Source organism: Microcaecilia unicolor, chromosome 1 (assembly GCF_901765095.1).
Source record: "Microcaecilia unicolor chromosome 1, aMicUni1.1, whole genome shotgun sequence".
In the NCBI taxonomy this organism is placed as follows: Eukaryota; Metazoa; Chordata; class Amphibia; order Gymnophiona; family Siphonopidae; genus Microcaecilia; species Microcaecilia unicolor.
This window is the reverse complement of record NC_044031.1, coordinates 71,230,576-71,256,141: the sequence shown is the minus strand read 5'-3', so window position 1 is coordinate 71,256,141 and position 25,566 is coordinate 71,230,576. Positions and strand designations below refer to the sequence as shown.

At 45.4% G+C, this 25,566-nt stretch overlaps 1 protein-coding gene across 4 annotated transcripts in view; it reads left to right on the top strand.

Annotated features, from left to right (window-relative positions):
• Positions 1 to 25,566, top strand: part of KMT2C (lysine methyltransferase 2C) — a 917,733-nt gene that overhangs the window by 512,096 nt on the left and 380,071 nt on the right. For all 4 annotated transcript variants that reach the window (XM_030198371.1, XM_030198346.1, XM_030198363.1 and 1 more), the window contains one exon: positions 19,162 to 19,227. In XM_030198371.1, the coding sequence (XP_030054231.1) occupies positions 19,162 to 19,227 (66 nt within the window). The remainder of the gene's footprint in view (positions 1 to 19,161; positions 19,228 to 25,566) is intronic.

The following is a 25,566-nucleotide window of genomic DNA, read 5'->3' as shown; positions in this document are numbered from 1 at the left end:
AGATCTAGGTGTCACCATAAAAATATGTTGAAATTTTCTGCCCAGTGTGTGGTAGCAGCCAAAAAAACAATGTTAGGAATTATTAAGAAAAGAGTAGGAAATAAAACCAAGAATGTTATAATGCATCTGTATTGCTCCATGGTACAATCATACTTTGAGTATTTTGTGCAATTCTGATTGTTACAGCTCAAAAAGATGTAGCGGAATTAGAAAAGGTACAAAGGAAGGGTGACCAAAATGATTAAGGGGTAGAATGACGCTTGTATTTATATTTGAGTGTTTACTATAACACGTAATTAATAAATGCACAAGGCAATGTATACACTACAACAAAAGTAGGAAAAGAATACCAATTAATATTAGGACAAAACAGCAGAAGAAATAGATAAGAAAAGGACAGAATGTAGATGTGTAGATGGGGACTCTCGCCAGCAGAATGCCAACTCTGCTGCAGAGAAACCGTATGCTTTTTGAAAAAGGTATGTCTTCAGTTCTGCCCAAAACCTTAAGATGGTTCTGTGTTCATACTTTTTGGAAGGGAATTTCGATGAGCTAGTGCAGTACAGAAAAAAGTCAAGGCATGGGTAGAGTCTAGTTATGAGCAGTGAACCAAGGGAATAGTGAGGCATGATTCATAAGCAGAACAGATTGCATGCACTAGGTTGTAAGGAATAATAAACAGGGGCCTAAGAGATGAGCCCCTTATGGGTACATAAGTACATAAGTAGTGCCATACTGGGAAAGACCAAAGGTCCATCTAGCCCAGCATCCTGTCACCGACAGTGGCCAATCCAGGTCAAGGGCACCTGGCACGCTCCCCAAACGTAAAAACATTCCAGACAAGTTATACCTAAAAATGCGGAATTTTTCCAAGTCCATTTAATAGCGGTCTATGGACTTGTCCTTTAGGAATCTATCTAACCCCTTTTTAAACTCCGTCAAGCTAACCGCCCGTACCACGTTCTCCGGCAACGAATTCCAGAGTCTAATTACACGTTGGGTGAAGAAAAATTTTCTCCGATTCGTTTTAAATTTACCACACTGTAGCTTCAACTCATGCCCTCTAGTCCTAGTATTTTTGGATAGCGTGAACAGTCGCTTCACATCCACCCGATCCATTCCACTCATTATTTTATACACTTCTATCATATCTCCCCTCAGCCGTCTCTTCTCCAAGCTGAAAAGCCCTAGCCTTCTCAGCCTCTCTTCATAGGAAAGTCGTCCCATCCCCACTATCATTTTCGTCGCCCTTCGCTGTACCTTTTCCAATTCTACTATATCTTTTTTGAGATACGGAGACCAGTACTGAACACAATACTCCAGGTGCGGTCGCACCATGGAGCGATACAACGGCATTATAACATCCGCACACCTGGACTCCATACCCTTCCTAATAACACCCAACATTCTATTCGCTTTCCTAGCCGCAGCAGCACACTGAGCAGAAGGTTTCAGCATATCATCGACGACGACACCCAGATCCCTTTCTTGATCCGTAACTCCTAACGCGGAACCTTGCAAGACGTAGCTATAATTCGGGTTCCTCTTACCCACATGCATCACTTTGCACTTGTCAACATTGAACTTCATCTGCCACTTGCACGCCCATTCTCCCAGTCTCGCAAGGTCCTCCTGTAATCGTTCACATTCTTCCTGCGACTTGACGACCCTGAATAATTTTGTGTCATCGGCGAATTTAATTACCTCACTAGTTATTCCCATCTCTAGGTCATTTATAAATACATTAAAAAGCAACGGACCCAGCACAGACCCCTGCGGGACCCCACTAACTACCCTCCTCCACTGAGAATACTGGCCACGCAATCCTACTCTCTGCTTCCTATCTTTCAACCAGTTCTTAATCCATAATAATACCCTACCTCCGATTCCATGACTCTGCAATTTCTTCAGGAGTCTTTCGTGCGGCACTTTGTCAAACGCCTTCTGAAAATCCAGATATACAATATCACCGGCTCCCCATTGTCCACATGTTTGCTTACCCCCCTCAAAAAAATGCATTAGATTGGTGAGGCAAGACTTCCCTTCACTAAATCCGTGCTGACTTTGTCTCATCAGTCCATGTTGTTGTATATGCTCTGCAATTTTATTCTTAATAATAGCCTCCACCATCTTGCCCGCACCGACGTCAGACTCACCGGTCTATAATTTCCCGGATCTCCTCTGGAACCCTTCTTAAAAATCGGAGTAACATTGGCTACCCTCCAGTCTTCCGGTACTACACTCGATTTTAGGGACAGATTGCATATTTCTAACAGTAGCTCCGCAAGTTCATTTTTAGTTCTATTAATACTCTGGGATGAATACCATCAGGTCCCGGTGATTTACTACTCTTCAGCTTGCTGAACTGACCCATTACATCCTCCAAGGTTACAGAGAATTGTTTAGTTTCTCCGACTCCCCCGCTTCAAATATTCTTTCCGGCACCGGTGTCCCCCCCAAATCCTCCTCGGTGAAGACCGAAGCAAAGAATTCATTTAATTTCTCCGCTACGGCTTTGTCCTCCTTGATCGCCCCTTTAACACCATTTTCGTCCAGCGGCCCAACCGACTCTTTGGCCGGTTTCCTGCTTTTAATGTATCTAAAAAAATTTTTACTATGTATTTTTGCTTCCAACGCTAATTTCTTCTCAAAGTCCTTTTTTGCCCTCCTTATCTCCGCTTTGCATTTGGCTTGGCATTCCTTATGATCTATCCTGTTACTTTCAGTTGGTTCTCTTCTCCACTTTCTGAAGGATTGTTTTTTGGCTCTAATGATTTCCTTTATCTTACTGTTTAGCCACGCCGGCTGACGTTTAGTCTTTTTTCCCTTTTTTCTAATACGTGGAATATATTTGTCCTGAACCTCCAGGATGGTGTTTTTAAACAGCATCCACGCCTGATGCAAGTTTTTTACTCTGCGAGCTGCTCCTTTCAGTCTTTTTTTCACCATTTTTCTCATTTTGTCGTAATCACCTTTTCTATAGTTAAACGCTAGCGTACTTGATTTCCTAGTTTCACTTCCTTCAATGCCAATATCAAAACCGATCATATTATGATCACTGTTATCAAGCGGCCCTCGTATCGTTACCCCCTGCACTAGATCATGAGCACCACTAAGGACTAAGTCTAGTATTTTTCCTTCTCTTGTCGGCTCCTGAACTAGCTGTTCCATGAAGCTGTCCTTGATTTCATCAAGAAATCTTATGTCCCTTGCGTGTACAGATGTTACATTAACCCAGTCTATATGCGGGTAATTGAAATCCCCCATTATTATTGTGTTGCCCAGTTTGTTTGCGTCCCTGATTTCCTTTAACATTTCCGCATCCGTCTGTTCGTCCTGGCCAGAGACAAAACTTTCAATTGAATTCTAATTGGAAGCCAATGATGGTGGATCATAGTTTTTGTTAAAAGATAGAATGTAGATGGCTCAGTTCTGAACTGATTACAAATGCTTAATAAGGCTGGCATTAATTTAGGAAAGGCTACAGCTTGGAGAAGAGATGACTGAGAAACTTAGAAAAATGTAGGCAGATAAAGACCATATGACCTATCCAGTCTGCCCATCCATGCCATCTACTCTCCCTATCACTTTCTTAGAGATCCTATGTACTTGTCCCAAGCTCTCTTGAATTCAGTTACTGTTTTCATTTCCACCGGAAGGCCGTTCCAAGAATTCACCACCCTTTCCATGAAGTATTTCCTCAGTTTACTTCTGAGTCTATTCCCTTTCACCTTCATCATATGCCCCCCTCATTCCAGAGCTCCCTTTCAATCAAAAGAGACTCACCTCCTGTACATTTATGGTGCTTAGGTATTTAAATGTCTCTATCATATCTCCCTTCTCCCGCCTCTCTTCCAAAGTATATATATTGATATCTGTAAGTCTATCCCCACATGCCTTGACGAAGACCACTTACCATTTTAGTAGCCACCCTCTCAACCAACTGTATCCTGTTTGTATCTTTTTGATGGTTCTGTCTCCAGAATTGTGCACAATATTCTAAATGAGGTCTTACCAGGGGCATCATCACCTACTTTTTCCTACTGGCCATTCCTCTCCTTGTGTACTCAAGCATCCTTCTAGCTTTTGCCATTGCCTTTTCTACCTGTTTAGCCACCTTAAGGTCATCACATATGATCACTCCCAAGTCTTGCTCTTTTTCGTGCACAAAAGTTCATCATCTCCTAAACTGTACCATTCCCTTGGGTTTTTGCAGCTCAAATGCATGGCCTTGCAATTTTTTAGCATTAAATCTAAGCTGCCAAATTCCAGACCATTCGTCTGGCTTCACTAAGTACTCTCATGTTATCCACACCAATAGGGGGAGGATATGATAGAATTCCACAAAATCCTGAATGGAGGGGAAAGGGTAAATATAAATTAGGCACAGAAGCACTTAAATATTGCCATGCTGGGACAAGACTGAAAGTCCATCAAGCCCAGTAGCCAGGTCGCAAATATCTGGCCAGACCAAGAAAATGAAACCGATTTTATGCTGCTTGTCCCAGGAAGAAGCAGTGGATTTTTCCAAGTCCACCTTAATAATGTCAAATGCCTTCTGAAAATCCAGATATACAATATCGACCAGCTAACTGTTATCCACAAGAAATTTAGCTGATTAGTGAGGCAAGACTTCCCTTAGTGAAATCCATGTTGGCTTTGTCCCATTAATCCATGCCTATGTGTATGTTCAGGAGGAGTAAGCCAAAATCGCCTCAGATCAGTGGGTTCTGAGTATTCATACAGAAGGTTTCAATTTGGAGTTCTCCCGTCTGGTCTCTCCTCTCTTCTTGCAGCCTCCTTGTCAAAAGGGAACCAAGGTGATAGAGGTTTTGACCATCGTAGATTTTTTTCTGGCACTCCAGTCCATTGTTCAGTTCCCCAGGCTGAATAGGGACAAGGCAGATACTCCATCTTCATTGTCCTAAAGAACAAAAGTACCTTTCATCCGCTTAGATCTCAAAAGGTGTAAGACCTCTAAGTTTCCTGCTTTCACATGGAAACACTAAGAGCAGTCATAGCCTAGGTTCAAGTGGGAGAATTTCTCATCACCCTCGATCTCAAGGAGGCATACTTGCATATACAGTGGTGGAAATAAGTATTTGATCCCTTGCTGATTTTGTAAGTTTGCCCACTGACAAAGACATGAGCAGCCCATAATTGAAGGGTAGGTTATTGGTAACAGTGAGAGATAGCACATCACAAATTAAATCCGGAAAATCACATTGTGGAAAGTATATGAATTTATTTGCATTCTGCAGAGGGAAATAAGTATTTGATCCCCCACCAACCAGTAAGAGATCTGGCCCCTACAGACCAGGTAGATGCTCCAAATCAACTCGTTACCTGCATGACAGACAGCTGTCGGCAATGGTCACCTGTATGAAAGACACCTGTCCACAGACTCAGTGAATCAGTCAGACTCTAACCTCTACAAAATGGCCAAGAGCAAGGAGCTGTCTAAGGATGTCAGGGACAAGATCATACACCTGCACAAGGCTGGAATGGGCTACAAAACCATCAGTAAGACGCTGGGTGAGAAGGAGACAACTGTTGGTGCCATAGTAAGAAAATGGAAGAAGTACAAAATGACTGTCAATCGACAAAGATCTGGGGCTCCACGCAAAATCTCACCTCGTGGGGTATCCTTGATCATGAGGAAGGTTAGAAATCAGCCTACAACTACAAGGGGGGAACTTGTCAATGATCTCAAGGCAGCTGGGACCACTGTCACCACGAAAACCATTGGTAACACATTACGACATAACGGATTGCAATCCTGCAGTGCCCGCAAGGTCCCCCTGCTCCGGAAGGCACATGTGACGGCCCGTCTGAAGTTTGCCAGTGAACACCTGGATGATGCCGAGAGTGATTGGGAGAAGGTGCTGTGGTCAGATGAGACAAAATTGAGCTCTTTGGCATGAACTCAACTCGCCGTGTTTGGAGGAAGAGAAATGCTGCCTATGACCCAAAGAACACCGTCCCCACTGTCAAGCATGGAGGTGGAAATGTTATGTTTTGGGGGTGTTTCTCTGCTAAGGGCACAGAACTACTTCACCGCATCAATGGGAGAATGGATGGGGCCATGTACCGTACAATTCTGAGTGACAACCTCCTTCCCTCCGCCAGGGCCTTAAAAATGGGTCGTGGCTGGGTCTTCCAGCACGACAATGACCCAAAACATACAGCCAAGGCAACAAAGGAGTGGCTCAGGAAGAAGCACATTAGGGTCATGGAGTGGCCTAGCCAGTCACCAGACCTTAATCCCATTGAAAACTTATGGAGGGAGCTGAAGCTGCGAGTTGCCAAGCGACAGCCCAGAACTCTTAATGATTTAGAGATGATCTGCAAAGAGGAGTGGACCAAAATTCCTCCTGATGACAGTGGATTATATTAACAAGCAGGTTGTGACCCACAACTTCATGAGTTGGGTGGAGAAAAATCTTCTCTGCTTGTCGGTAGCTCACATCACTGGGTCTTTGAATGTGAAGACAGACTTTCTTGTAGCCCGGATTAGCCACAGAAGCCGCGGTACACTGACCTGATTCAGCTGCTAGATTGGGATCCTCTCCATCTTCCACAGGATCTCAGCCTACTTGAAGCAAGGCTTAGTGCTCATGGTGGATCCATGCCCCTTTGGTCTTATGGCTTGTCCATGAAAAGGACTCGGTACAGATAAAAGATTATTCTGATTCGGATATTGCTACTTTGCTTCAGGCTCGGAAACGTTCTACATCTATAATGTATGCAAGGGTGTAGAGGGCATTCGATGGCTGGTGTCCTGAACATGGACTTTCTCCCTTCTCTGCTCAGATCACGCACTTCCTGTTGGGTTCTCTAAAAGTTCAGGTTGCTGCTTTGGCCCGTGTCCGGGGCCGACTACAGAAGATGTCTTTTATGGCTCACCTGGATATTGTTCGATTCTTTCATCCTCCCTTTCTTACACTATGTCCAGAGTGGAACTTAATAGTCTTTCAGGCTCTTCAGAAGCCTCTTTTTTTTGAGCCACTCCAAAAGGTCACCTTGAAAGATTTTATGCTAAAGGCAGTGTTCTTGGTGGCTGTTCCATATCATCAAGCTGATCAATCCATAGACTGGTGGGTTGTGTCCATCTACCAGCAGGTGGAGATAGAGAGCAAACTTTTGCCTCCCTATATGTGGTCATGTGCTGCCGGAAACTCCTCAGTATGTTCTCTATCTCAGCAGGTGGTGGTCACACACAGCAGCAGCTCTGGCTAGGCCTCCAAGCCTAATTTTAAGGTTTTGTTGAGTGCCTGGGTTGAGGGCTCTTTTGAGCAAGTGCAAACCTGGTGGTGCCAGGTCCCTCCTTTTCTCCCCCCTCCCGCTGGCTCCGTTAAAAAAAAAAAAAAAATTTTGAACGTCCTTAAAGGCGTTTATTTCGACGTTTATTTAAGCGTCTATTGCAGCTACTCACTGGGACACCAAGTCGTTACAACTCGGAGCGGACAGCAGGTAATTTTTACATTTTTATAGCGGGCAGGGGGTTCCCCGATTCTTCTCCTCGTGGCATATGGCGTCGGAGGGCGAGGGCGCAAAGGGTCGCTCCCCGGGTCGCTTGAGCGCTTCTAGAGGGGATGCGGGGGTCTTAAAGCCTGATTCGCCCTTGTTGGGTGACAGTTTCGTGACCGATGAATGTCTCGGTCCTTCCTCTGGCGTGGCGGTTTTTCCCGCCATAAACGCCCATCCCCCGCTCCTCGCCTCCGCCATCTTGGCCGGCCACGCGGCTCGGACGGCTTCTTCTTGGGCCGCCCTTGAGGTTGGAGACATTAATGCCATGAACGCCCTTAATTTGGGCGACGGCACAGAAGCGGCTAAAGTTAAGAGCCGTTCTTCCCGCGCGGCTCCTTCGCGGAGTTTCGCGCCGGACGCCATTTTGGATGCGCAGCATGTCTCTCCCCCGCTCTTGCGAGCGCCGCTTGAGGGTGCGTCTAGGGATGTTGCCCAGGCTGCGGAAGTGCACAGTCTGGGGGGTTTCTCCCCCGAGTTTGTTTTGCTGCTGCATCAGGCCTTCCTCATGCACAACGCTGCCCCCTGCTCCCTCGTCTGGTAAAGAGGTTGAGGTTCCCAGAGGTAAACGCCCTCGGGTTGATTCCCAGGCCTTGGAGGAATTTGTCTCCTCCGATGTAGATGAGGGCAGCGTGTCTGAGGTCTCCCAACGGTCCTTTGCGGATTCCTTGGAGGAGACGGATCCCCGCTCGGATGGAGCGGATGACCCCTCTGCAGCGCGGCTTTTTAGCCCAGAGGATTTGCCCAACCTGTTGTTACAGGCCATGGACACTTTGAAGATTTCCTATCCGGAGGACGTCTCTCCCTCAGCCCCTGTTGGCTCTGCCATTATGCTGGGGACGAAGCGCCCGCCTAGAACCTTCCACGTGCATGATGCCATGCACACCTTAATTTCGGCTCAATGGGATGTCCCAGAAGCGAGCCTTAAAGTGGCTAGGGCTATGTCCCGCCTCTATCCTTTGGCTGTGAGTGAACGTGAGGCCTATCTGTGGCCTACCGTGGATTCTTTAATCACTGCGGTGACTAAGAAAACGGCGTTGCCGGTGGAAGGTGGCACGGCCCTAAAGGACGCCCAAGACAGAAGATTGGAGGCGGCCTTAAGGTCGTCCTTTGAGGCGGCTGCTTTAAGTTTGCAGGCCTCAGTTTGCGGCTCCTATGTGGCCAGGGCGTGCCTGACTATGGTGCAGCGGGCTTCCCCCTCGGATCATTCCTTGAGGGCTGATTGGCCGGCCCTGGAATCTGGCTTAGCCTATTTGGCAGACTTGCTGTATGATGTCTTGAGGGCCTCAGCGAAAGGCATGGCTCAGACAATCTCTGCGCGGCGGTGGCTTTGGCTGAAACATTGGTCTGCTGACCACGCCTCTAAATCCCGCCTGGCTAGGTTGCCTTTTAAAGGCAAGCTGCTCTTTGGGGTCGAGCTGGACAAAATCGTGACCGATCTCGGCACGTCTAAGGGCAAGAAATTACCAGAGGTCAGGGCTCGGGCTAGTACTCGTCCCGGTACCTCCAGAGGACGGTTGCAGGAAGCCCGTCGGTACCGCCCGGGCAAGTCGGGTTCCTCTGCCCCCTCTTCCTTCAAGAGGAATTTCTCCCCCAAGCAGCATTCCTTTCGCAGAGACCGCCGTCCCGGAGGTGCTCCCTCCGGTCCTCCCCCAGGGTCTCGTATCCAATGACGGGGTCTTGGTCCACGCCCCAGTGCAAATTGGAGGACGGCTGTCCTCGTTTCTGGGCGAGTGGACCACAATAACTTCAGACGCGTGGGTGCTGGAAGTCATCAGAGACGGCTACAAACTAGAGTTCTGCCGACCCTTAAAAGACGGGTTTGTACTCTCTCCCTGCAAGTCTCCGGTCAAAGCTGTGGCAGTGCAGCAGACCTTGGACAATCTGATCCGCCTGGGCGCGGTCGTTCCGGTGCCAGAAAGTCAGCTTGGCAAGGGACGTTACTCCATTTACTTTGTGGTACCAAAGAAAGGAGGTTCTGTCCGGCCTATCCTCGACCTCAAAGGGGTCAATCGGGCCTTGAAAGTGCGGCAATTTCGCATGGAGACTCTCCGCTCTGTTATAGCGGCAGTGAAGGCAGGAGAGTTCCTGGCATCCTTGGACATCAAGGAAGCGTACCTGCATATTCCCATCTGGCCTCCTCATCAACGCTTTCTGCGTTTTGCAGTCCTGGGACGACACTTCCAGTTCAGAGCCCTCCCTTTCGGGTTGGCTACTGCTCCACGGACCTTTTCCAAAGTAATGGTGGTCATCGCGGCCTTCCTACGAAAGGAAGGGGTACAAGTCCATCCTTATCTGGACGACTGGTTGATCCGAGCCCCCTCTTATGCAGAGTGCGGCAAAGCTGTGGACCGGGTAGTTGCTCTTTTGAGCTCCCTGGGATGGATCATCAACTGGGAGAAGAGCCAGCTGCGCCCGACTCAGTCCCTGGAGTACCTGGGAGTTCGATTCGACACCCAAGTGGGCAGAGTGTTCCTGCCAGACAATCGGATTGTCAAACTTCAGGCTCAGGTGGACCAGTTCCTAGTAGCCTCTCCCCTTCGGGCTTGGGACTATGTGCAGCTGTTGGGCTCTATGACGGCCACGATGGAAGTTGTGCCCTGGGCCAGGGCTCATATGAGACCACTTCAACACTCTTTGCTGCAGCGCTGGACTCCGATGTCGGAGGATTATGCTGTGCGCCTTCCCTTGGACCCAGCAGTGCGCAAGGCGCTGAGCTGGTGGATGCAGACAGACAAGTTGTCTGCGGGAATGCCTCTGGTGACCCAGAGTGGATTGTCGTCACGACGGACGCCTCGTTGTCGGGCTGGGGAGCCCACTGCTTGGGAAGGACAGCGCAGGGGCTCTGGTCTCCTGCAGAGGCAAAGTGGTCTATCAACCTCCTGGAACTCAGAGCCATTCGGTTGGCGCTTTTGGAGTTCATCCCGGTACTGGTGTTGAAGCCTGTACGGGTCCTGTCGGACAATGCCACGGCTGTGGCCTATGTCAACCGCCATGGAGGTACCAAGAGCGCCCCTCTAGCCAAGGAGGCTATGAATCTTTGCCAGTGGGCGGAAGCGAACCTGGAGCAGCTTTCAGCGGCCCACATTGCCGGAGTCATGAATGTCAAGGCGGACTTTCTCAGTCGCCATACCTTGGAGCCCGGAGAGTGGCAGCTATCTGCTCAGGCGTTCTTGGACATCACGAAGCGCTGGGGCCAGCCGAGCCTAGATCTGATGGCGTCATCGGCCAATTGCCAAGTGCCGCGCTTTTTCAGCAGAGGACGGGACCCTCGATCCCTGGGAGTAGATGCTCTTCTCCAACAGTGGCCGACACAAGAGCTTCTCTATGTGTTCCCGCCCTGGCCCATGTTGGGCAGGGTGCTAGACTGGGTGGCAAAGCATCCCGGCAGGGTAATCCTGGTGGGTCCGGATTGGCCCAGGCGTCCCTGGTATGCGGACTTGATCAGGCTCTCAGTCGACGATCCTCTGCGGCTGCCAGTGGAGCAGGGCCTGTTACATCAGGGTCCCGTGGTGATGGAGGATCCCTCCCCCTTTGCTCTTACGGCCTGGCTATTGAGCGGCAGCGTCTGAGGAAGAAGGGCTTCTCAGACAAGGTCATCGCCACTATGCTGAGAGCGAGGAAGCGCTCTACTTCTACTGCTTACGCCAGGGTTTGGCGTATCTTTGCAGCGTGGTGTGAAGCAGGCTCACTTTCTCCCTTCACTGTTCCAATTTCTTCAGTGTTGGCGTTCCTGCAAGAAGGTCTGGAGATAGGCCTGTCGCTCAGTTCCCTTAAAGTCCAGGTAGTGGCTCTGGCTTGCTTCAGGGGCCGCCTGAAGGGTGCTTCCCTGGCTTCGCAGCCAGATGTGGTGCGCTTTCTCAAGGGAGTTAATCACCTGCGCCCTCCTCTGCACTCAGTGGTGCCTGCGTGGAATCTCAACCTGGTACTAAGAGCATTGCAGAAGCCGCCTTTTGAACCCTTGTCGAGGGCATCTCTGAAAGACCTGACGTTGAAAGCATTCTTTTTGGTGGCTATCACTTCAGCCAGAAGAGTTTCCGAGCTCCAGGCGCTCTCATGTCGAGAGCCTTTTCTGCAGTTCACTGAGGCAGGAGTGACTATTCGCACAGTGCCTTCCTTCCTGCCCAAGATTGTTTCTCGCTTCCATGTGAATCAGCAGCTCTGTCTCCCTTCCTTTCGTAGGGAGGACTACCCAGAGGAGTACTCTGCTCTTAAATATCTGGATGTGAGACGAGTCATCATCAGATACTTGGAAGTGACCAATGATTTCCGGAAATCGGATCATCTGTTTGTCCTGTTTGCAGGTCCTCGTAAGGGTCTGCAGGCTGCTAAGCCTACAGTGGCAAGATGGGTCAAGGAAGCCATTGCAGCGGCTTATGTGGCCACGGGGAAGGTGCCGCCTATCCAGCTGAAGGCTCACTCCACGAGAGCTCAGGCGGCCTCGATGGCAGAGGCCGGATCCGTCTCCTTGGAAGAGATATGCAAGGCGGCAACTTGGGCTTCGGCTCATACATTCTCCAAGCATTACCGTTTGACTGTGGCTGCACGGGCGGAGGCCCGGTTTGGAGCTTCAGTGTTGAGGTCAGGGATTTCAATGTCCCGCCCTGGGTGAGTACTGCTTCGGTACATCCCACCAGTCTATGGATTGATCAGCTTGATGATATGGAAGGTAAAATTATGTATAATCATACCTGATAATTTTCTTTCCATTAATCATAGCTGATCAATCCATAGCCCCTCCCAGATATCTGTACTGTTTTTATTCTGGTTGCATTTCAGGTTCAAGTTTAGTCTTCAGTTACTTCAGAAAGACTTCGTGTTCAAGTTTTTTCACTTGGATTCTTCAAGAGTTAAGACGAGTTTGTGTTACAATGAGCTGCGGCATTCCTCTCCCCTCCGTTTTACGGGGCTGGATTGAGACTTAAAATTCTGCCGGCACTCCCTCCCGCTTCGTGCGGCTGTAGGGCAGCTTTGTACCCCTCCCGCTTCGGCGGTGTTAGGGTCAGTCAGCTCCTCCCGCGGTTGCGGTTGCAGGATAAGCCAGATCCCCCCGCATTGGCGGGTGTGGTGTCCCTCCCCCGCTCCGCGGGGATGAGCTGGACGGATTCCCCTCCCCCACTTGTGTGGGGATGAGCTGGGTTAATTCCCCTCCCCCGTTTCGGCGGTGGTGAGCTGGGCAGAGTGTCCCTTCGTGGGTGTAATTCTCTAAGTGCTGAGTCCTGCGGATGGAGCTTTGATATCGACATACTGAGGAGTTTCCGGCAGCACATGACCACATATAGGGAGGCAAAAGTTTGCTCTCTATCTCCACCTGCTGGTAGATGGACACAACCCACCAGTCTATGGATTGATCAGCTATGATTAATGGAAAGAAAATTATCAGGTATGATTATACATAATTTTACCTTGCATCTGTATGTAGGATTTCAGAGCTTCAGGCTCTCTTGTTAGGATCCCGTTCTCCACTTTTCAGATACAGGGGTCTCCTTGTGCATAGTTCCTTCCTTTCTTCCAAAAGTGGTATCAGCATTTCATCTCAACCAATCTGTGGAGCTTACGTATTTTTGCAGAGTGGACACAGAGGCTCAGTCTTACTCCTTGCAGCGTAGAGTCCTCATTAGATATCTAGAAGTTACATATGAGTTTCGCAGATTGGACAGACTGTGCTTTTTGGTAAGCAGAGGCTTGGCCTCATGGCTTCCAATCCCACAGTTGCTAGATGGCTGAAAGAGACTATTGTGTCAGCTTATTTGTTTGTGGGGAAGCAGGTCCTCAGGCCTTGCAGGCTCATTCTACAAGATGTACAGTGATATCCTGAGCAGAGACTACCTTACTGCCTCCAGCGGATATTTGCAAGGCGGTGACACGGTCATTGCTGCATACCTTTGCCAAGCACTACAGTGTGGATGTTGTGGCGTGCTCTGAAGCCAGTTTTGGGGCTTCGGTCCTTAGGGTAGCGGTGGCAGGATACCACCCACTCTAGGGATTGCTTTTAAACACCCCACAAGTTCTGGAATAGTGGGACGCTATGTAATGGAAGGAGAATTTAGATCTTACTTGATAATTTTCTTTCCATTACTCCTTCCCACTATTCCAGAGGCCCACCTGAGGTTTCTGGGATTAGTTGGTGCAAAGTAATAGGTCAAATAATGACTGTCACCTTGCATGGTGCTTTTTGCATATCTCTTGTTCTCTACAAATTGTCGAGAGATGAGAGAGGTCCACACGTTTGCTTGTGTGGTTAGTGTTAGGTTAACAAGTTGTTTAAGGCTGTTGTGTTTATTCTGAGATTCTCCTTACTGCTTGTCTATGTAACTACTGAGGAGATAGATTGGATGCCAATAGAGAGATGCCTCAGGTCATTTTTCAATCCTCTATCTCCACCTGCTGGTTGATAGACACAACTATCCCTCAGGTTTTGGAATATTGGGAAGGACTAATGTAAAGAAAATTATCAGGTAAGATCTAAATTTCTCCTTGTGCACTCTTTCAAAAAGTACAAAAACTAGGGGACACCCTGAAGTTACACTGTAATACTCCTAAAACAAATAAGAGAAAATGATTTTTTTCTCAACAGAGTTATCCTTCCCAGCCCATTTTAATCTCACCCTAGAATGATGATTCCAAAGAATTGTAGACCTATGCTGAGCAGTGCTTCCATCTCTGAAGTGTGTGCCCTTTTTCTCTCCAGAGAGAAGTTGGTGCATTTTGAGGGCCCACAGGCCCAGGAGCTCCACTAGAGTAGGGGAAGGCAGCACAGATCAGAGACTGAGAGTGATTTATGGAGAGCGAAAAGCGGTATGTGTCACTCCCCTACCTAAAGACGCAAAGAAAACTACAAGTGGCCTAACCAGCTTTCACCCAGTAGCATCGATCCTGCTGATAACCAAACTCATGGAAGGCACAGTGACAAAACAGCTCATTAAACACCTAAACAAATACTCAATCCTGCATGAATCCCAATCAGGATTTTGATCGACCTACAGCACCGAAACAGTATTAGTAACTTTAATGAATAAATTTAAACAAACAATTGCAACTGGCAACAACATATTTCTTTTGCAATTTGACATGTCCAGTGCCTTCGAAATGGTCAACCATGGAATACTACTATACATCCTGGAATACTTTGGAGTTGGAGGCAACATTCTTAACTGGTTTAGAAGATTCCTGACAATAAGATCATACCAAGTAACAACTAAAGTGGCGACATCAGCCTTATGGACACCCGAATGTGGAGGTTTTTTTTTTTGTTACATTTGTACCCCGCGCTTTCCCACTCATGGCAGGCTCAATGCGGCAGGCAATGGAGGGTTAAGTGACTTGCCCAGAGTCACAAGGAGCTGCCTGTGCCGGGAATCGAACTCAGTTCCTCAGTTCCCCAGGACCAAGGTCCACCACCCTAACCACTAGGCCACTCCTAGGATCCCCCCTTTCACCAACCCTCTTTAACCTAATGATGATACCTCTAGCCAAGCTTCTAGGCAATCAAAACCTCAATCCATATATATATATGCAGGTGATGTCACGATCTACATCCCGTTCAAACGCGATCTAAAGGAAATCACCAACGAGATTAACCAAAGCTTCCAAATCCTGCACTCCTGGGCAGATGCATTTCAGTTAAAACTCAATGCAGAAAAAACACACAGTCTTATACTCACCTCACAACATAACACAAATAAATTCTCCACCATAACCACTCCAAACTTTTTCCTTCCCGTCTCAAACACTTTGAAAATTCTTGGAGTTACCATTGATCGAAATCTCACATTTGAAAACCACGTGAAGAATACAACTAAGAAAATGTTCCACTCCATGTGGAAACTCAAAAGAGTAAAACCTTTCTTCCCAAGGACCATTTTCCGAAACCTGGTACTGTCAATGGTACTAATTCACCTGGACTACTGCAATGTACTTTATGCTGGCTGTAAAGAACAAATCATCAAGAAACTTCAAACTGCCCAAAATACCGCAGCCAGACTTATATTTGGAAAAACAAAATACGAAAGTGCAAAACCCCTAAGAGAGAAATTACACTGGCTCCCACTCAAAGAACGTATCGCATTCAAGATCTGCACGATTGTTCATAAAATCATTTACGGAGACGCCCCGTCATACATGCTTGACCTCGTGGACCTCCCACCCAGAAATGCCAAAAGATCTGCCCGCACTTTTCTTAATCTACACTTCCCCAGCTGCAAAGGATTAAAATACAGACTAACACATGCGTCCAGCTTTTCCTATATGAGCACGCAGTTGTGGAGTGCACTACCAAATCACTTTAAAACAATTAATGAAATAACTAACTTTCGCAAATCGTTGAAAACCTATCTCTTCAACAAAGCCTACCACTAGAATTCATAACTAACTATAACACATCACCACTCCTCCCTTATTCTGACTGTCTTCTTTCTATAATTGCTTGATCAGATCGACTTGTTATCCTTGATATCTTTGTAACACCAATTATATCTTTTGTACCCCGAAATGGTGATGCCATAACAGGTCTTTGTAAGCCACATTGAGGCTGCAAACAGGTGGGAAAATGTGGGATACAACTGCAATAAATAAAATAAATAAATAAATAAGGGAGTGAGTAATTTCAAGACAATGGGCCTGATATTAATACCACAGGAGGGAGCTGGGCTAACCCCTCTGGTTGGCGGTCAGCCCAGATATTCAATGCTAGGCCATTTCCGGTGACCAGCATTGAATATCTGGGTATTTTTGGGCCGGTTTAAATTTAACCAGCCAAGCCAATATTCAGCGCTGTTCATGGTGCCTTCATTTTGTAGGCCGTGGGCTGCACCTCTTTTTTGTGCAGTCTCTTGCCACTCTCTTCCCCCTTTTGTTTCATGTAGGGTTAATTTCTCCTACCCCATCCCCTCCCCTTATTAAATAAAAACTTGTAATCTAGTTCCCTTATGTATGTCACCATTTCCATCCTTTTCTGACATAAATAATTTGTATTTGATTTTGTAAACCGCTTTAATTTTTACTGATTTGCAGTATATTAAATAAAGTTGAACCTAGAACTTTGAATGAAGGAAAGGAAGCAAGTTGTACTAATAGCCCCACATCAGCTGCTGTTTACGTTCAGATCCTACCATTTTTCATATTTTCTTTGCCCCCTCTCCAGGCCTCCAACCTCTAGCTGTTCTTCCATTTCCGCTTTTAGTGACAGCTGCAAGTTACTGTAAAATTGAAGGAGGTAATGACTGGAAGTGGGCACGCATGTGATTGTAAATGTGTGAGTATTATAGTTCCCTTTAAGCTGCATTGCTGCAAAATGATGTGCACTGGGACACGTGATAGTGTGTGTGTACATGCACATGCACAGCTTAAAGGGTTGCTATGTTCCCTACTCTTTAGTGACCTTTATCCTGGGATTGAGTGTAAGAAGGTACTGGTTCCCCTTACCAACACTCCCTCACAGAGTCAAATTTAGCAGCCTCAATGGGATTACTTCTCTCTATATGCTACTATATATTCGTCCCAGAGTTGTATTCTCTTTTCCAGAACCTTATAAGCTCCTTGCACCTACGTTTATTCTATATTCCATTCTGTATATATTCCCGGAGTTGGTACTGTCCTCTCCGGAACCTGTAAGCTGCATTGATCCTACTGCTATGCGGGAAAATGTGGGATACAAATGTAATAAATAAAATAAATTAAATCCTGTAGTACAGAACAGAATGGGTGGGCGTGGTTCAGGTAGCCAGATAAAAACTCTGAGCCCAGGCAGACAAGAGAGGACCATGGAAGACTAGAGCATCCCTCCAGCCTTCACCACAGATGTGCATGCAGCAGAAGCATAATGAAGATAGGTTTTACCTTGGAACCATGTGAAATCCTAATCCTGGAGGCCTGGCTAGAGCCAGGACTGGTTTTGATTAAACTTGAAGGCAAAGACTGGTGCACACTGAGACTGTGGGACCCTGTAAGAAACGGGGCTGCAGGAAGATTATAATTGCATTCCATGAGACGTTTATTCTTAGTTTATCACGCATGTCAAGGGAACAGAATGTAGTAATCTTTTGAATATAAATAGTGTTGTGTTTTACTTTCACCTCTTTGAGTAGCTGTGTCTATTAAGTCTCTGTCCCCACACCCTCACTCAGTCGTCTACACATCCCTTCCCCTTGTGTACTTTCATTTCAATTGGTATTTTGTAAGAGGTCATTTGCATGCATAAGTAGTCAAAATGCCAGCATTTACACACATTCTTGATGCCTAAAACTGGGCAGTTCCATTTAAAATCACCGCCTACAGCAAGAATTTCATAACCAAAGCTTTGAATTTTAGTCATATAGGTGTCTGTTTTGTGTGCGTATTGGTATTAATTTTATAAAGGATTGTATGCATGTAAAGGGGCTTTAATAAAATTACTCCAGAGGTTGATTGCATAAAAGTATGTGCAGTGACTAAAAGGCACATACTTTTACTGGAAACACATAGAGACAATTCCAGTGGTGAAGTTTAGGCTGGTGAAATTGTGATTTACATGTGGAGTTTATAAAATATGCTTGTATTTTACATGCTAATGTAATCCTGGTCTCATCACACATATACACAGTCCAGGCACCAGCTAGCTTGTCGTGGGTCAACATCCGAGACCAGGACCACAAAGAAAAGCAGGGAGATCAATTTTTCTTAGTCACTTCGTACTCACTGAGCGGGCTAGGGCCAGATAAAAATTTGGAACGTCAGAGGGTATCAAGCCGGAGGTTTTTACTCTTTATACACTCCTCTGATAACTTCTCTCTGTTAGTTCAGAAAGCAAGTAGATTCCCACTTTCATGCAAAGAAAAGACTCCAGTCCAGGGTTTTATATAAAACATCAAGAACTTTACTAAAGATTCTGCAACAGGCAGTTGAAATCCTTTTGGAAACAAACAGTCAATTAGTAATCTAACTTGATATCCATTAACAATAAATCCAGAGCCAAACTCAGGGATATGGTATAAATCCTCTAGTTCATATCTAGATCTTCTTCTATCCATATACTCATCCTTTCTGGGAGAAACAACCTAAGGTTGTGCCTGCAGCACTGATGCAACAACCAGTCTTTGAGCCTGACCTCCATGTCTGTCCATACTCTTCCAAAGGAGTACCTCTCCAGGCTACCACCTTTGGCTCTTAACAGGCTCTTTCCTGTTCGTCTCCCAGGCTTGGAACCGCTGCTTTCTACCTGGAGCACTGGCAGAAACATTTTTCTTTGGTCAGCCTTAGCTTCTTGAACCTATCCAGGACTCCATCTTCACAATGATCCCAGCAGGGGTACAGGCAACCAAAGATCTTGTTATATCCCCAACAACATTATGTATTAACTCATAACTTCACATATAGGTGACCTGTTATCAAAATACTTCTGTTATGACTAGTGGATTGTCTATGGCACAGTTTTTCTTGTTGTGTGTTTCTTGTGTCTTTTCTCTGGAATGGTATAGTTATTTGTACAAAGTTGTTTTTGTAAAAGATGTTTTCTGAAGAAAATCTGATGAATCTCTGATTTTTTTTTTTAATACTGAAATAGAAACTTCTTTCCATTAGTTTTAAAATTGCTTATCCTTTTGGTTTAAAGAATTGCTTCATTCTTCTGAGATTACAGGCATATTTTTTCTCTTTTAGTGCCTTCCACAGATGTCTGTGAATTGCCAATAGTAGCACACATTGTCACAAAAGTAAAAGAACCAGGTAAAAAAAAAAAAAAAAGCAAATGCTGAATGCCCAAACTCTTGACAGCTTAATTTTTTTTTTTTTAATTCTAAAACCAAATGTTACTAAGGGATCCTCTTACTAAGCTGCGGTAAGCACTAGTACACACTTACTGCAGCTTGAAAGGGCTTTCTGCGGGATGCACTGAGGTATTCGGTGGTAATTTTGCACTCTGCACATATACACCATGTACTACCAAAAAAAAAAAAAAGTATTTATTTATTTTTGCAGAGGGGGCACTTCTGGGGATGGAGAGTGGGCATTCCTATGCAAATCATTTAGCATGTGAGCCCTTATCACTTACAAAATAGGTGGTGGTAAGACCTCACACACTAATCCTTTTTAATGGCCACATGCTAAAGGCAACATTAGCATTTGTTAATTAATGCCAGAAATTGGCCATTGGCCATTTTCCGGCTATGGGAAGAAATGGCTTTAAGCACGCAGGAAAAGACGCATAAGGGTGTGCTAAGGCCACTTGTTCCTTCACCTTTGTAAAGGGATCCCTAATTTTATCAAAATGTCTCCTAAGGATTAAATAATTGTATTTTATACTGAATCATGTTAAATAATCTTCTCTCTTCGACCTTGCATTATGTATTGGAGTGTACCCAGTGATGCTATATACCTTGAGACACATAGTAAGAGGTAATGTGTGTTCTTCAAAGCTAGTAAATTTGACTGGACTTACCTTGATAGGCCATATAATGAGTCACTTGGCACCAGAAAGTTCTTCCCAAATGTGAATTTTGTCACAGCAACAATTGCCAAACATTTTTATCAGTTCGTTCTTTTGTGGTTCCAAGAAGAGCTTTTGTCCCAGAACAAGCAGGACTGCTAAATGTTCATATATAGGTGAACAATTCTAGTAAATTTAGAAGATAATCTCCTCCTATTAGAGCTGTTTATATAACAAAAGTGAAAAAATGGAGAAGATATGAAAACACAACTAGCGTTTTTTGACCTAAAGGTGTTGCCTCAAAACCCCCCGGCTTTGTATCAAACAAGCTCACGGGGGCTGGGCTGTTTCATCACAGGCAAACACCTCGGGTATAAAGTAATTTTTTGTATAAATATATACTCATTTCTTCTATCATTGATATTTAGACCATAGAGAGCTATTTTGCTACTTAGCTTTCACTTAGCTTTTCAGAAAGGTCCGAAAATACAAATTTTCTGTTTCTTGATATGACGCCAAACTCGACCATGACCTACGATGGCCAGCGTTTCGTTACCTGCCTCAGGGTCATTTGGTCTGCGTCTATCTAAACTCGAAATCAATCACTTCTACGGTCCGTGATTGATTTCGAAGAAGTGATTGATTTCGAGTTTAGATAGACGCAGACCAAATGACCCTGAGGCAGGTAACGAAACGCTGGCCATCGTAGGTCATGGTCGAGTTTGGCGTCATATCAAGAAACAGAAAATTTGTATTTTCGGACCTTTCTGAAAAGCTAAGTGAAAGCTAAGTAGCAAAATAGCTCTCTATGGTCTAAATATCAATGATAGAAGAAATGAGTATATATTTATACAAAAAATTACTTTATACCCGAGGTGTTTGCCTGTGATGAAACAGCCCAGCCCCCGTGAGCTTGTTTGATACAAAGCCGGGGGTTTTTGAGGCAACACCTTTAGGTCAAAAAACGCTAGTTGTGTTTTCATATCTTCTCCATTTTTTCACATATATAGGTGAAGTCATCAGTGCACAGGAAGCACTACCCCAGCAACTTTTCTAGAAGCTTTTGAGTAGGTTCACTCATGCATCTTTTCCCACCTGCCACTGTCGCGCAGAACCTCCTCAGTCTGCACTTCTCCGTGGAGCCAACTAGAAACATTTTCTGTCATAGTTGCTTCAGAGAATACATTTTTTTCTATTTATTCTCTCAAGCTTGTAAGTTCTGTTGCTGTTCTGTGGTCTTTTCAGAAGTACCCAATAGTACCTTTGGTTTTTTGATGAATTTCAAGTTTTATTTCTTTCACTTTAGCTCAGTGTGGCTGCCTTTAACCTTGGTATTTTTGTCACCCTCAAGTCGATTTTGCTATATCTCTTTTTCTGAATGGAATGTCCGAAAATAAGACCCTCAAAGCTTCAAAAGGTGTCTCCTGCGCAACAGGACCATACACATTTTAGATACTTATGGTGTCTGCAAATCTTGGAATCCAACCATGATCCTTTTCATTGTATGCTCCATTCAGAGATGTCAAGAAGAGGGATTCATGGGTAGTGGAAAGCATTTTTAGGGATAAGGCCAGTCCATTGACATCAGCATCATAAATGTCAGTCTCCATGAGTCCAAGAGCTGCATCAGATGCTGGGAATGGATCAGGCACTAGTAGAGCCCACCAGGAGTGGTGATCATCCGGTTTCCATCCAAAGAGGAGGAAGGATTCAACCTCATCTTCATTAATGCTGAGGGAACATGATGCAGGACATCTGGTGAAAGCTGAGCTGTCAGCCTCAGAGAAGGTGTGGCAGCTTCCATGGTCCTGAGACCCCAGTAGCAGTATACCTCGAGACTCAGGAGCATGTGGTCACTCCTACTGTGATGCCCACAACTTTGTTAATCACAACCTCAGAGGAGCAGCTCAATTATAAGTTTGATGCGTGATAGAGCACTTCTTCACTCATTACAATGCTCAGCTTCAACATTATTGATATCAACAGCAGAGGCAATTGAGCTTTGCCTGAAAGAGACACCTTGACACCAAGGCCCAGAGGGGTCTCAGAGTAGAGGTCAGCTGTACCAGTGTCCTTTACTAGTGCTTTGGGGGAGCACGCTAAACTGATACATTGAGAATCTTCAGTGTCTCAACACCATAGAAAGCCTGACTTTACAGCTAGTAGTGCGGTACAGGCAGAAACTCATAGTTCACCAACTGACTTCTATGAGTTTTTGAGTCAAAACACTCCTGGGATTCTGATGAGGAGCCAGGGAGCTTCTTGGAGGAGAGGCTCACTGGTCTCTCTTCAGATCCCTCTCTGCAACATGAGAGATGCAAATCCCCACCAGAAGAATTGATTTTGTACAGGAGATGGAGAAGTAGCCCAGGGCGGAACCATTGGAAATCCTCCAATGCCTGTTTACAGGATCCTTAAGGATGCACAAATGAGAATTTTTGCTGACCTCTTTCTAGTCTGCTCTTTCACTTACCAAACAAGACTACTACATCCATTTGACGCCTTCTTGTCTCTATGCCTCAATGTCTTTTTGCCACACTGAACTCTACTCAAAATGTCTTCACCTGCAACCCCCCCACCAATTCACTTTCTCTCTAGACTCTGGCTGAGCACTTCCATGACAGGTTTCACAAGATTAACCTTGAATTCTCAAGCGTCTCCACCTCTCCTTCCCCCAGTTCATTCTCTCAACCCTCCTTCAACTCCTGCCTCCTTTTCTGAAATCACTGAAGAGGAAACTGTGCATTTTCTTTCCTTCTCCAAACTACCTGTTCCTCTGATCCTATTCTCACTCATCAACTTAGCACTATCTCTCCTACTGTCATCCCTTTTATCTGTCATAGCCTCAATATTTCACTTTCTGTTGTAACTGTTCTTGATTCCTTCAAGTATGCCATAGTAACACCACTCCTCAAAAAAACGTCATTGGACCCTACCTGCCTTTCCAACTATCACCCCATCTCCATCTTCCCTTTCTTATCCAAGCTGCGTATTCTCAGGTGTAGATTTTTTGAGGCATGGCTGTGGCCCTCACTTGGTCTCCTTTGCGGGTGTCTGTTCCTCCTCGATTGATGTCTTTCTGCAGGAGGGGTTGCAGAAGAGCATGGCCTCTAATTCGCTTCGGGTGTAGGTGGTGGTAGTCTGCTTTTGGGAGAGAGTGTTGGGCTTTTCTCTGGCTTCGCACCTGGATGTGGTGTATTTCTTGCAGAGTGCTTTGCTCCTCTGCTGCTGCTACCTTGTTTGCCCTGAAACCTCGTTATTGTTCTCCAAGCCTAGCTTAGGGCTCTTTGTCTACCGAGCATTGAAGTGACATTGCCGAAGGATTAGAAGGTAAAGTTTGCCTTTTTGTGGATGATACTAAGATTTGTAACAGAGTGGACACCCAGAAGGGAGTGGAAAACATGAAAAAGGATCTGCAGAAGCTAGAAGAATGGTGTAAGGTTTGGCAATTAAACTTCAATTAGAATAAATGCAAAGTGATGCACTTAGAGAGTAGAAATCCAAGGGAGACGTATGTGATAGGTGGTGAGAGTCTGTTATGTACGGACGGGGAGAGGGATCTTGGGGTGATAGTATCTGAGGATCTGAAGGCGACGAAACAGTGTGACAAGGCGGTGGCTGTAGCTAGAAGGTTGCTAGGCTGTATAGAGAGAGGTGTGACCAGCAGAAGAAGAGGTTTTAATGCCCCTGTATAAGTCATTGGTGAGGCCACACCTGGAGTATTGTGTTCAGTTTTGGAGGCCGTATCTTGCTAAGGATGTAAAAAGAATTGAAGCGGTGCAAAGAAAAGCTACGAAAATGGTATGGGATTTGCGTTACAAGATGTATAAGGAGAGACTTCCTGACCTCAACAAGTATACCCTGGAGGAAAGGAGAAACAGGGGTGATATGATAGACATTCAAATATTTGAAAAGTATTACTCCGCAAACGAACCTTTTCCGTAGATGGGAAGGCGGTAGAACTAGAGGACATGAAATGAGATTGAAGTGGGGCAGACTCAAGAAAAATGTCAGGAAGTATTTTTTCACGGAGAGAGTGGTGAATACTTGGAATGCCCTCCCACGGGAGGTGGTGGAGATGAAAACGGTAACAGAATTCAAACATGCCTTGGATAAACATAAAGGAATCCTGTTCAGAAGGAATGGATCCTCAGAAGCTTAGCCGAGATTGGGTGGCAGAGCCGATGGGGGGAGGCGGGGTTGGTGGTTGGGAGGTGGGGCTAGTGCTTGGCAAGACTTCTACGGTCTGTGCCCTAAAAATGGTAGAGACAAATCAAGGTAAGGTATACACAAAAAGTAGCACATATGAGTTTATCTTGTTGGGCAGACTGGATGGACCGTGCAGGTTTTTTCCTGCCGTCATCTACTATGTTACTATGTTTTTTCACCCCTTCAAAGAAATGTAATAGATTGGTGAGGCAAGATTTCCCTTCACTAAATCCATGTTGACTTTGTCTCATTAATCCATGCTTTTGAATATGCTCTGTAATTTTGTTCTTTATAATAGTCTCTAACATTTTGCCCGGCACTGACGTCAGACTCACCGGTCTATAATTTCCCAGATCGCCCCTGGAACCTTTTTAAAAAATCGGCATTACCATCCAATCATCAGGTACCACGCTCGATTTTTAAGGTTAAATTCCATATTACTAACAATAACTCCGCAGGTTCATTTTTCTATTCTATCAGTACTCTGGGATGAATACCATCCGGTCTAGGAGATTTGCTACTCTTCAGTTTGTGGAACTGCCCCATTACATCCTCCAGGTTTACAGAGAATTCATTAAGTTTCTCCGACTTGTCAGCTTCGAATATCATTTATGGCACTGGTATCCCACCCAAATCTTCCTCGGTGAAGACCGAAGCAAAGAATTCATTTGATCTCTCCACTACAGCTTTGTCTTATCTGATCGCCCCTTTTACTCTTTGGTCATCTAGCGATCCAACCAATTCTTTTGCTGGCTTCCTGCTTTTAATATACCTAGTAAATTTTTTTACTATGTGTTTTGGCCTACATTTACCCAGTCAATATCGAGGTAATTGAAATCATCCATTATTATTGTGTTGCCCAGTTTGTTTGCGTCCCTAATTTCCTTTAACATTTCTGATCCGTCTGTTCATCCTGGCCAGGCGGACGGTAATACACTGCTATCACTATCCTTTTCCCCTTTACACATGGAATTTCAATCCATAGTGATTCCAAGAAGTGTTTTGTTTCCTGCAGAATTTTCAATCTATTTGATTCAAAGCTCTCATTAATATACAATGCTACCCCTCCACTAATTCGATCCACCCTATCACTACGATATAATTTGTACCCCGGTATGACAGTGTCCCACTGGTTATCCTCCTTCCACCAGGTCTTAGAGATGCCTATTATATCTAATTTTTCATGTAGTGCAATATATTTTAACTCTCCCATCTTATTTCTTAGGCTCCTGGCATTCGCATATAGACATTTCAAACTATGTTTGTTGTTCCTATTTACATCATGCTCAGTACTTGACAATATTAATTTTTTTTGTTATATTTGTACCCCGTTCTTGCCCACTCATGGCAGGCTCAGTGCGGCTTAAAAGCTGCTCTATCTCCTTTTTAAATGCCAGCAGCCTGGTTAAAGTGGAGCCCATACTTTCGGA